The 12,728-nt window shown below is 35.7% G+C and overlaps 1 protein-coding gene across 1 annotated transcript in view; it reads right to left on the bottom strand.

Annotated features, from left to right (window-relative positions):
- Positions 1-12,728, bottom strand: part of RNGTT (RNA guanylyltransferase and 5'-phosphatase) — a 341,865-nt gene that overhangs the window by 294,558 nt on the left and 34,579 nt on the right. The window contains exons 7-8 of the mRNA XM_032339080.1: positions 7,559-7,668; positions 6,198-6,299 (exon numbers count right to left, since the gene is read on the bottom strand). Coding sequence (XP_032194971.1) covers positions 6,198-6,299; positions 7,559-7,668 — 212 coding nt within the window. The remainder of the gene's footprint in view (positions 1-6,197; positions 6,300-7,558; positions 7,669-12,728) is intronic.

The raw sequence follows: 12,728 nt of genomic DNA, 5'->3' as shown, positions 1-12,728 counted from the left end.
CAGGGAGCCTTCTCCCTCTGTTTGCCATTCCCCCTGCTTGTGCTTACTTTCTCTCTCTCTCCTGACAAATAAATAAATAAAATCGTAAAAAAAAAAAAAAAGAGAGAGAGAGAAAGAAATAAAGGAAGAAAGGAAGGAAGGAAGAAAGAAAGGGGAACCCATATATTTATTTGCTCCTCTACCTACATGGGCCACTAAGATGTTCAATATTAGATAACTAACAGTACATTTCATTTAGAGTATTCCACAATTTAAAAACCATTTCTATACATATTTTCTCATTCCAGTCTTCAAATAAACCCTTTGAAGTAGAAAACACACAGTTATTTAATAAAAGATGGCATGGGGCACCTAGGTGGCTCAGTTAAGCATCCGACTCAGTTTCGGCTCGGGTCATGATCTCATGGTCCTGGGACTGAGCCCCACATCAGGGTCCATGCTCAGCAGGGAGCATGCTTGAGATTCTCTCTTCCCCCTGCTTGCACATTGTCTCCCTCTCTCTTTCTCTCTGAAACCAGTAATCAATTATATATAAGTAAAAAAAAAAGGCGGGGGGATGCCTGGGTGGCTCAGTCGGTTAAGCCTCTACCTTGGGCTCAGGTCATGATCTCAGGGTCCTGGGATCAAGCCCGCGTGGAGCTTCCTGCTCAGAGGGGAGCCTGCTTCTCCCTCTTCCTCTGCCTGATGCTCTGCCTAGCTGTGCACTCTCTCTACCTCTCTGTCAAATAAATAAATAAATAATCTTAAAAAAAAAAAAAAAAAACTCTTCAAAAAAAAGGTGGCATATATTACTACCAACTATGCACCTTATTCAAGCAGTAAAGGATAAAACTAAGTCTTCAACATCTATCTCTGTGCTCTTTCTACTTCTCAGTACAGTTTTTCTAATACAACTTTCTTCCCTTCTCAATCCATTCAATGAACCAAAATATCATGAAATATCTTTAGAGAAAAAGTGCAAAAAAATGAAAATTTCAATCAACAGAAGCTACAGATCTCTCAAGAGCATAAAACACTGCCAAAATACTATTCATTCACTCAAATCATTCAATATCTACCAGTATAAGGACTTGCTGATTACCACTGATAATAAAGGTACACAAGACAGACTTGCTCCCTGATCTTGTGAAGCTTACAATATAGCAGGAGATACAAAAGCAAAATAATTAGAAAAAAAGAAGTTACTTCTGATAAAGTGATATGACAAAAATAGTGTCCTGTGACAAGAGATATCTCATTTCTAAAAGTTGATTTTACTGAAACGTAAGACATACAACTATTAAATCTTCAATTAAACAAAATGATTTCACCTGTATCTGAGACTATAGTGGCTTAGTGTTTAATCAATTCACCTATATAACTAATATAATCTCTTACTGTTTTATTTTTAAGAAACTCTGTATTTCTATCTATATAATTTGGCTTTACAATTAGGAAATAGACACTCTTCTACAATGTTTTAGAATCTGCAAAACTGTCACTGTTGCCCCCAGGCCTTGGCCAGGCTAATCAAAATTCCTAGGCAATACCTTTTATTGCTAACTCTATCCAGGTCTCATATTACATTCAATTTCAGAAATCCTTTTATCTAAATATTGCTCCTAATTATAAAGAGCCAATAAACTATGGAATAAGGATAATAAAAAGAATCCCACACTCCATCACAACATGGCTTTAAATAAGAAGTAGGGCACCTGGGGGGCTCAGTTGGTAAGCATTAGACTTTTTCTTTTTTAAGACATATTTATTAATTTGAGAGAGAGACAGAGAGCATAAGTGGGAGGAGTAAATGGAGAGAGAGAGAGAATTCCAAGCACAGAGCCAGAAGAGGGGCTTGATCTCAGGACACTGAGATAACAACCTCAGCCAAAACCAAGAGTAGGACACAACCAACTGCACCACCGAAGCGCCCTGGGCATATGACTCTTAATCTCATGATCCTGAGTTCAAGCCCCAAGCTGGGTGTGCAGACTACTAAAAAAATAAAAATAATAGGGGTGCCTGGGCTGCTAAGTAGGTTAAGCGTCTGCCTTCATCTCAGGTCGTGATCCCAGCATCCTGGGATCAAGCCCCACCAAGGTAACAGCTCAGTGGGGAGTATGCTTCTCCCTCTGTCCCTTCTCTCCACCCACTCTCATCCCCGGCACATGTTCTCACTCTAAAAGATAAATATAATCTTTTAAAAATAAATAAAATAGATTAAGGAGGGCATGTGACATACTGAGCACTGGATATTATATAAGACTGATGAATCACAGACTGTACCTCTGAAACCAGTAGTTCATTATATGTTAATTAAAAATAAAACAATTTTTTAAAAAATAAAACATAAATAAATAAATCGATAAATTAAATAAAGTAAATAAAGTGATAAATCAAGTGCTCATGGCTTTTAATCTGTTACTCTAACTCCATGGGCTCCTAGATCATTCTACAGCTCCCTGGGGCTTTTTTCACCCTATAGATCACAGTTAGTCCCCCTCCCACGCTACTGGCCTTCAATCCTACCATGCAAAAGAAAGATCCGGCACTGGTCCAGAAAAATATTTCACATAAATATTTTTCCTCACAGAATAAAGTATCCTAAGACACAGTAGGTATCAAATGAATACTAAAAGGGTCTCCTTTTGTTTTGGTGGAGCACGGTTCCATGAGAAAAGAGGTATTTCCATTATCGGTCGAAACATTTTAGCTCAAATCATTGTAGCTAATCATTTAGAGGTCTGACAGTATTGAGAAGATATGGGGCAAGGGGTATACAAAAGCTCAGAAAAGGGAAAATAAACAAAGATAGGATGGGGGACTACAAATGACAAATTTTATAGACTGTTATTTTGCCCAAGGTTTGCCATGATCACAGGCTGGATATCATGGAGAAAATGAGGTAGAAGGTAAAAAATATCCAGAATATGAAACTCATCAGATTAAAACTATGTCTCACTCCCAAACCCCCAGGCCATTTATAGTATCAAGTCTGGAGATGCGCATCTTTGCTCCTCACCTTTTTCACTGCTTCTCCACTCAGAGGTAGGTAATAACTTTAGACACTGTTATAATATTAAATATCTACTAATAAACCTTAAGACATTGTTACACAGCTACTATATATCAAGGTGCCTAGGTGGCTCAGTCAGTTAAGTGTTCGAATCTCAATCTCAGTTCAGGTCTTGATCTCAGGGTCATGAGTTCAAGCCCTGCACTGGACTCCACACTAGGCACGAAGCCTACTTAAAAAAAAAAAAAACCACAAACATATACACACACACATATATCAATAATTTAACTTCTGCTAATCCTTACTACCAATTTAATAGATTATAAACTTATTCTAATCGAAAAAATTAAATATAATTTTAACATTCTGAAAATAAGCAACAAGTTAATTTTTATTTATCCTTCAAAAATATACATTCATAGGGAGGAGGGCATAGAAGGGACACATTATCCAAACTGTCTCTATCTGAATCTTTAACTGTATCCATCCTAGAGATTCATCCTTTTGAATGAATATTCCTAGAACACACAAGGCAAACTTTATTATTTTATGTCTTTATATGGCTTAAAATTTTATCAAGTATTAATATTAATTTTTTAGATTAGTTCATTTTTAAATTCAAAATAGTATGAAAAAATAAGCATATATAAAATATACTTATTGTTCAACTATTTGCATTCGCTATATGAAGCATTAATATAACTGCTTTTTTTTTTTTTTTTAAGTAGATTCCACACCTAGTGTGGAACACAATGCAGGGCTTGAACTCACAACCCTAAGGTCAAGACTGAGCTGAAATCAAGAGTCAGATGCTCTCTACTGACTGAGCCAACATGTTGGAGCTCAGGCACCCCAATAAAACTGCTTTCTAACCAAAAGAATAAAATCAAGACCTCAATGATGGTAATGGTTACTTCTAGGTGATAAAATCACTCTTTAATTTTATCTTCTTCTTTTCGTTTACGTTATTTTCTAAACTTTTTTTCACAAACCTGTGTTATCTACAAATCCCCCCCCAAAAAAAGCTAGAAAATGCTCAGTTGAAAGGAAAGATGATTTCCAACAAAGACCGACAAATGAAAGAAAATATTTCAATATATTCCCTATTAAAAAAAAACAAAATGTAACTACTAAAAAGCATATCATGTTGAAATAGTATCATTATATTCACCTAATATTAAAATTAAGTTCTATCTGCCCCACTCCATATCTTCATATGTATCTTTTAAGGTCACCCCAAGCAAAATGCAGACGATAACATGATATGAAAGGTGTAATTACCATTTTGACATCAAAAACGACTCACAAAAATTAAGTGCAACTATATTATCTTCAAAATAACACTTAAAAACCAAATGTGAAAACAGCATCTCAAAAAAATATCTGCATTCTCATTTTTATTGCAGCATTATTCCTAATACCCAAGATACGGAAACAACCTAAATGACCATCAACAGATGAAGAAAGAAGATGTACTATATAAATAAACAATGGAATTGTACTCAACCATGAGAAAGAAGGATTTCTGCCATTTACAACATAGATGGACCTTGAGGACATTATGCTAAGTGAAATAAGTCAGTCAGAGGAAAACAAATACTATAGATCACTTACACATGGAATCTTAAAAAAATAAAAAAAAATGATAGAAACAGAGACTACACTGGTAATCACCAGGGGCTGAGAAGGTAGAAGAAATGGGGAGAAACTGGTCAAAGGATATAAAGTTCCAATTACAAGACAATAAGTTCCAGGGATCTAGTGTACATCATAGTGATTATAATAAATAATACTGTACTATACACCTGAAAGTTGCTAAGATAACATACCTTAAATATTCTCACCACAAAAAAGAAATGGTCATTATGTGAAGTGATCGTGGTGTGAGCTAACAGTAATCATCTTACAATATGTTTATATGTTCAAATCAACACATTATACACCTTAAACTTCCATAATGTTATAATGGAATCTCAATAAATTTATCTTCAATAAATTCTCAATAATGTTATAATGGAATCTCATAATATTATAATTGTATCTCAATAAAGCTGGGGAAAAAGCTAACTATATAAATGCTATCTTAAGTCTCTGAAACATTTTCATTATGAAAAAATTAATAGGAAAAAGCTAATATTAACATCTGTTAAAATAATTACTTCAACTATTAGAACATTTGCCAAATAAAAAAATACATATGGCAAAGCTATAAAAATATGTTTACAAAAGAGAAAGAAAAGTTAAATGTTGATGAAGCATAAAATTTATACTAATAAAATTTAAAAGTATAGGAATATGAAACCTGAAGCTAAGCTTTGTTGTAAGAATAAAACACCCTTAAGAGGGCATAAAATTACAAAAAGTACTAGCAAATATTAAGAGAAAAACTATTCAAAGGAGCAAAATATAGAACAAAATATTCTAAGGAATAAGATATCAAGGAGACTTGGTAATTTTTAGATTATAAACTGACAACACATCTGTTAGTTTCAGAAGTGCTCAACAACCACTGAACATAAGGTGATGGGCACCAGACATACCAAAAAGCACAATATTATCAAGAGAAAACACTTTCAAACTTCAATTTGGTATAGACTAAGTCAAACTAACAGAACTCTGGGGGGCGCCCAGCTGCTCAGTGGGTGGAGCATGCAACTCTTGATCTCAGGGTTGTAAGCTGGAGCCCACACTGGCTGCAGAGATTATTGAAAAATAAAATCTTCTAGGGATGCCTGGGTGGCTCAGTTGGTTAAGCAGCTGCCTTCAGCTCAGGTCATGATCCCAGCATCCTGGGATCGAGTCCCACATCGGGCTCCTTGCTTGGCATGGAGCCTGCTTCTCCCTCTGCCTCTGCCTGCCACTCTGTCTATCTGTGCTCACTCTTGCTCCTCTTTCTCTGACAAATAAATAAATAAAATCTTAAAAAATAAATAAATAAAAATTTAAAAATACAAATAAAATCTTCTAAAAAACAAAAGAGAAAAAAAAACCTCTGAAACCAAAAATTTAGCAGAATGAGAGAAACTGAATTACATAACTAAGAATACTTGGAAAATAAAAATGTTGATATTTGAAACATGATTATTTTGCTGTTCAAGTCAGAAATTCACACTCCCAAGAGTACAAACCTTGTCTAACAACAAAGCGGTATTCTTCAAGCATTAGAGTTATTTGTATAACTTTATTTAGAAGTCTAACTTACCGAGTACCATCTGCTTTCCAGCTTACTTTATATGGCTTCTGCTCCAAAAGTTTAATATTTTGCTTGTCCATGGAAACAGGCTGTGCTCCAGGGAATCCAGACCTTAAAGAAGAACATTTTATTACTATTATAGCTGGCATCCATACAAAGCAATACATCTCAAACCAATCTCACATTAGTCATACATTTATCACAACATTCTCCCTATCATGAGATTAATGTCAACAGGAACATCAACATTCCCAAGAATGCTAACGAAATATTATCTATTATCTTCTAGACATTTCAGACTCAAGTTAACAAGATTCTAATCGCCACTAAATACCATAACCACTGGGCTTTTTAAATATTTAATTCATGATCTAATAGTAAAGTAGGTATGTTTACAAATCTTCTACTTCAGGAAGAAGTTTAAATCTTTCTTGCCTTAATTATCTTACATTATTCTAGACCCCATATTCCTCCAGCATGACTCCACCAACTTGGCAAAACTCTAAAAGGCTGGCAAAATTCTGCTTAAAAGATGCCCAGAAGTGACAAAACAGGAGAAATATAGGTCAAGATTAAAGTACACTGGCAAGGGCTTAGCACAACATTAAAATCAATATTACTTCATCATCATTTTAATCTTTTAGTTAAAATTATTTCTAGCTAACTGATCTGTATATACAGTGAAAAAGTTCTTTATATTAGGAATTTTTAAGAATTATCGATCCTGTTTCATCATGTTCTAGCTGTGCTACAATTTTCTGCCACAGATGGCTATGACCAACAGAAACGACCAAAGACCAAAACTTGAGAGCAAAAGATTAGAGCAGAGCCGTGAACTCTCCAGAAACCCCTCCCATGAAATGTCTGATAAATATTTTCAAGTCATGGTAGGGGGTAAAACATAATTAAAGCTGATTCCCCTAGGTCTCAGAAAACTGGACTACAGAAAAACTAGAACGTGAGGTACATTCTAGTCTTCAAGTCTCACTTCTTCTCCCTTAGTAAAATGATATGGGCAACCCAATCATTAATCAGCAACAGAATTAAACACACAAAACAAATACTAGGTACTGACAAAAATAACTTTGTATTCAGTTAGGAAGACAAGTCTGAGTCATTTAATCTTGACTCAACTGTCTAGTAATCTAATTTTTTTTGTTTTTTGTTTTTGTTTTTGTTTTTTCTAGTAGTCTAATTTTAACTCAATTGCTGATCATGAGAAAAATCTGATAAACTCTTGCTTGATATCTTTTTAAGCACTCTAGGTAAATATTCAAACTTCAAAGAACAAAGAAGCTAAGTCAACGTTTGCATTAATGTTAAATGTTGCACAACACAAGTTTTATTTAAAACTTGAAAATGTTTATTACCCTTCCCAGCCACAGAATTGATGACACTTCTGCTGTACCTCTCCTAACTTTGGTTGAGTTGTTACTTGAGTCACACCTTTAACAGTTACACCTTCCAGGAAAATAGCACCCTTCAGATAAAAGGAAGAGAAAAATATCTTGTTAGTGTTCAGAATCTGTTCACAAAGACCAGACTGAGAAATAGATTTGTTTATTTTCACAAGTCTGCAAATATATGAAACAAAAATGGTCTGCTCCAGAAAGTTCTATAAAATCCCCCTGGGATTGACTGCACATTTGCTTTCCTTATTCCATCACAGGTTTTACAATGTACATATATAGCCTAATGTCTGTATCATATTGCCAAAGCACTCCATGGTTACTACTTATTAATAACAGCAATAATAACTTACCTACCATTTACTCAGAGCTAGGCAGAGGCTCTGACATTCTACATTCTACAACATTTTCTCAAATCCTTATAACAGCTCTGAAAAGCAGACTTTTTTTACAAATAAGTAAATGAGACTATATGCAGTTTATTCAGGAGGTAAAAACAGAATCTAAACCCAGGTCTACAATATACCATTCACTAATGATTCTAACTAGGGACAGAGAGAGGAGCTGTACCATGGATGCAGTATAGATTTTAAAGGGATCAACACCCACAATACATACCTGTGTAAACTAGAATCAGAATGTAACAGTAGACAAAATGGCTAAACTACAGTCATTGGAAGTAACAAACACTATTACTCATCACTGAATTTTTAATCTAAATTTTTTATCTCAGAACTACATAAAGTGTTTTATTGTATTTCATAGCAAGCATATTTTTAAGATATCACAGAGAAGTGAAGCAGATGGAGAATTTATATATCAAATAAATACAGAACACTCCTGGAAATTTTAAAGACTAAAAATACAGTCTAGATTCATGCTACAATTACTTTCAGACCCATAAAAGGCCTGGCATCAGACTCAAAAATCCATAAAACAACTCTAGCTGTTAACGTAATTAAGGAATAAAAAATATGGTCTACAAGCTGCAATGATCAACCTTCTGGCTCAGATTTGGCAACTCGAGCCACTTAGGAATGAAAAAAAAGAACATGGTATTTCGTCCACATGCGTCCCTGTCAAATCTAGAAGAGTCCTGAGTCAATCCAGCAAACACTAGTTCTACTTTTTGCCCCTAATTCTGAATCACTTTTTATAATTATATGTCGTCAACTCTGTTCTCCTTAAATAAGCATACGTTAAAGACTTTATGAGCCAAAAGATAAAGGAGTACCATTTGCATTACGCCATCACCTCTTTTTACCAACCACTCAAATTTCTGCTTTAGAACCATGGAACCATTAAATATAGTAACTACAGAAAGAGAAAAAGAACCAGGTTCACAAAATATTTTTGTATATTTAATACCTGAGGTACTCAGATAATGGCAATATCCTTATAAATTTATATCCTGTATATTCTAATTAAAAAGAAAAAGCATTCAGAGAGTTCAATTTTCAACATCTTTATTCTGAAGGTATTAATAGCATAAAATTTTTTAAGTTTTACAGGAAGGTTTACTCATGAGCATGTAATTCCTGAGGGAGGTTAAGAAATCAATGATAATTTCTGAAAAGCAAGGGCAACTAGCATAAATTATTCCTAAAACATAAATACTACTTCTTTTTTTAACAAGTAATGAAAAGGACTAAAACACTGGAATATGATCAACATTCACCAAGCACTCTTCCACAGTATTACTACAGAAATATTTTAATAATTCTATGCAGCTGAACAAACTAAATTTTTTTAATTTAACAGAATATTCAGCCTAAGTACATATTTAGCTATTAAGTGTGCTTATAACCTTAATCACTTAGCAAATGCCTCTCATCCATTTATACTTCTTCTTCCTTGATCTTTCCTATAATGCATCCATTTCTTTTTTACTTTATCTTCCCCTACTTTCTTCTGCAATAATTATTATTAAGTAAAAAACGGTAGGAATAAGTCCTTAAAAAACACTAAGAATTATGCACTTTTTACACAAATACTATTTAGTAACTTTTTTTTTTAAGATTTTATTCATCTATCTCAGAGAAAGAAAGAACACATGCACACACAGGGGGAGCAGCAGGCAGAGGGAGAAGCAGGTTTTCCACTGAGCAAAGAGCCCAGTGTGGGATGCAATTCCAGGACCCTGGGATCATGACCTGAGCCGAAGGCAGATGCTTAACCCACTGAGCCACCCAGGGATCCCATCTGCTTAGTAACTTTTCAACTTAATTTGCTGTTCACTGTCATTACAGGTTTCTTCTGACAAAAGTATTTTATATTATTCAAAATTACATGGTAATTTCTAAAAGTATCACTAAATCTAAACAGCAATGTCTTAAGTCTGGAACTATGTTCAAATATACTATAATTGAGACTCAAAGTCTTTGACATTTACTTTCACTTTTTAACGAACTACCATTTCAGTTTGTGGGAATAAAGAAATTTCAAAAGTGAAAAGAAGATAACATATGCTTAAGATGAAACAGGTATATTTCATTAACAGAGTCTGCCAGGCTTAAAATGGAAATTCATAAAGCTACCACAAAAAAGGACAAAAGGACTCAGTGATCAGTTAGAGGAAAACTGAAAAAACCATTAGAGAAGATGGGGCGGGTGTGCACATAAAAGGTGTGTGTGGTAGAGAATGAGTGAGCAAGTATCTATGTTATGTGTAACAAGGATATTTTAGTAATGAAGAAAATGCACTAATAGGTTTTTTCAAAGACATGATCCCAGACATTGATTCAAAGGAGCAAGCAACATAACTGTTAGTCACACTCCTCCAAATCATTAATAGCATGTGCTCAAAAGATGAACAAAGGTGTCAGGAAATGTGAGGGCCAAGTACAGTGCAACTGTTAAAAATTGGAACTATCAGAATTCACTACAAGAGTCCATCACTTCAAACCATAGTCAAGAAAGGGGAATGCTAACAAAAATAAAGTCTCAAGCCAAAATAAGTTCACTGCTTTGAGATGGAGCTATAAAAATTAGTCACGCTTGGACTGCCTCTGCTAACTACCTTCAACTCAGATGGAAATAACAGGAAAATGAAAGTTTTCCAACCATTAATTTGCCAATTACTTTTATCTATACTTCTCTTGCCTGTCAACCATACTGTTGACATCATCCAAAATCAAGTCTCCAATCAGCTTTCCTCTTTTTTTTTTTTTCTTTTTTGACAGACAGAGATCACAAGTAGGCAGAGAGGCAGGGAGAGAGAGAGGGAGGGGGAAGCAGGCTCCCTGCTAAGCAGAGAGCCCGATGTGGGGCTCGATCCCAGAACCCTGGGATCATGACCTGAGCTGAAGGCAGAGGCTTTAACCCACTGAGCCATCCAGGCACCCCTCATCTTTCCTCTTTGATGGTCCTATCCTCACTGCTTTGGAGCCCTCTCTCTCTGGTTCATCTTATCACCAATCACCTTCCCAAACAGTTTCAATATAAATCCTGGGATCTCCTTTTTTTTTTTTAACTTTATTTATTTATTTGACAGAGAGAGATCACAAGTAGGCAGAGAGGCAGGCAGAGAGAGAGAGAGGAGGAAGCAGGCTCCCCGCTGAGCAGAGAGCCCGATGCGGGACTCAATCCCAGGACCCCGAGATCATGACCCGAGCCGAAGGCAGCGGCCCAACCCACTGAGCCACCCAGGTGCCCTCTCTGGGATCTCTTTTTCATTACCTCAACCTTTTTCATGAATACCCTATCCCCTTATGTCTTAACTAAGAACTAACTCTTCACCAAGGAGACCACTTCTCTCATAAGGAAAAGCTACTCATTGGCCCACTGCCCAAGTCCCATGGTGGGGGTAGTATAAACCATTCTCCTATATCTTCACTTGCTCTCCTGGACTCTCAAAATTTCCTCTTTCATTTCCATTTACACTAACTCCATTCAGCTATACCACTCAACTGTGGTACAGGAGACATCCACTACAGCTAGTGGCACAACAGCTCTCTTAAAGAGCTGTGAAGACAGGACCCTAATAGCCATGTTATAAAACATTACAAGATAGCATCCCACTCGAGCCAAAGTTGATGGGAGCATAAGCAAACCACTAACTCAATTTGAACCAACCAGATTCTCTCTTCTGGTAACCTGGAATTAGGATTCAGAGAGTCTCTGCATATGGCTAAAATTACAACATCTAAGTTCAGAAGATATAGGATAACTATAAGCTCCCAGGTAAACAAGGAATAACAAAGAGCCACTCTTAAAAGACAAAGCCAGTGAGATAAATGACACAAAAGGAGAGAGACAGAAATAGGAGAGAAAAGCAAAGATGAAAAAATAAGAACAAAGAGCAGAAACTAGGTTCTAAATAGTTTTCCAGGTCCAGGCTCCAGTCCCTTCCTAATATCTGACTATATTACTGGGTTTGAGTCCTACTCATATGCTCACAACAATTTCCTCTTATTATTTAAGCTAGTTTGAGCTAATTTCTATTACTTGCAAGTAGAGAATCTAAAGTAGTAAAACACTATTCTTCATGTACTCACCTCCACTCATTTCCCCACATTGATCAAAAATATTTCTCACTGTGCTAACTTCTATTGTTACACTAGTAACATCAACATCCATGATGTAAATGGACACATCAAACAACTTAGGCTTCATAGTTCAGTAATTGTATTTTCAATGACCATCACCTTTGCTTAACTTCAACAACCTGCTCCATGGCTATGTGGTCATTATGCCATGCTGCTCCACCTTTTGATTCATCAATTCAACTCACACTGACTGAGTACACTCTAACTCCAACACGTCACTCTCCGGCCTCTTTCATTAAACAGCTTAACTCTTTTGCCCTAACTATGCTCACTTACCAATTTTACCAAGACTAACAATCCTATCACTTCTCTTTTCACAGGCTAACAGCCCCCATCCTGACCTTACTTCCTATTCAAAGACTCTTCAGCTGATTACTTCAATTATTTTTGCCTAATATCCCCAGTACTCCTCAATCTTTTATCCTTCCATCAGACCCACACTAAGTATACCCAACCTTGTATCAACCTACCATTAGTCTTCTGTACTCCCACACATATGCAGCTGAAATTCACTGAGGGAAAAAACCTCAATCTCAGTGCTAGGGATGAGATTTTCCCACCACTTATTGAAGAACCATTTCTCC

The sequence above is a fragment of the Mustela erminea genome, chromosome 4 (assembly GCF_009829155.1).
Source record: "Mustela erminea isolate mMusErm1 chromosome 4, mMusErm1.Pri, whole genome shotgun sequence".
Lineage (NCBI taxonomy): Eukaryota > Metazoa > Chordata > Mammalia > Carnivora > Mustelidae > Mustela > Mustela erminea.
Note: the sequence above shows the minus strand (reverse complement) of the source record. Positions and strands in the feature narration are given on the sequence as shown.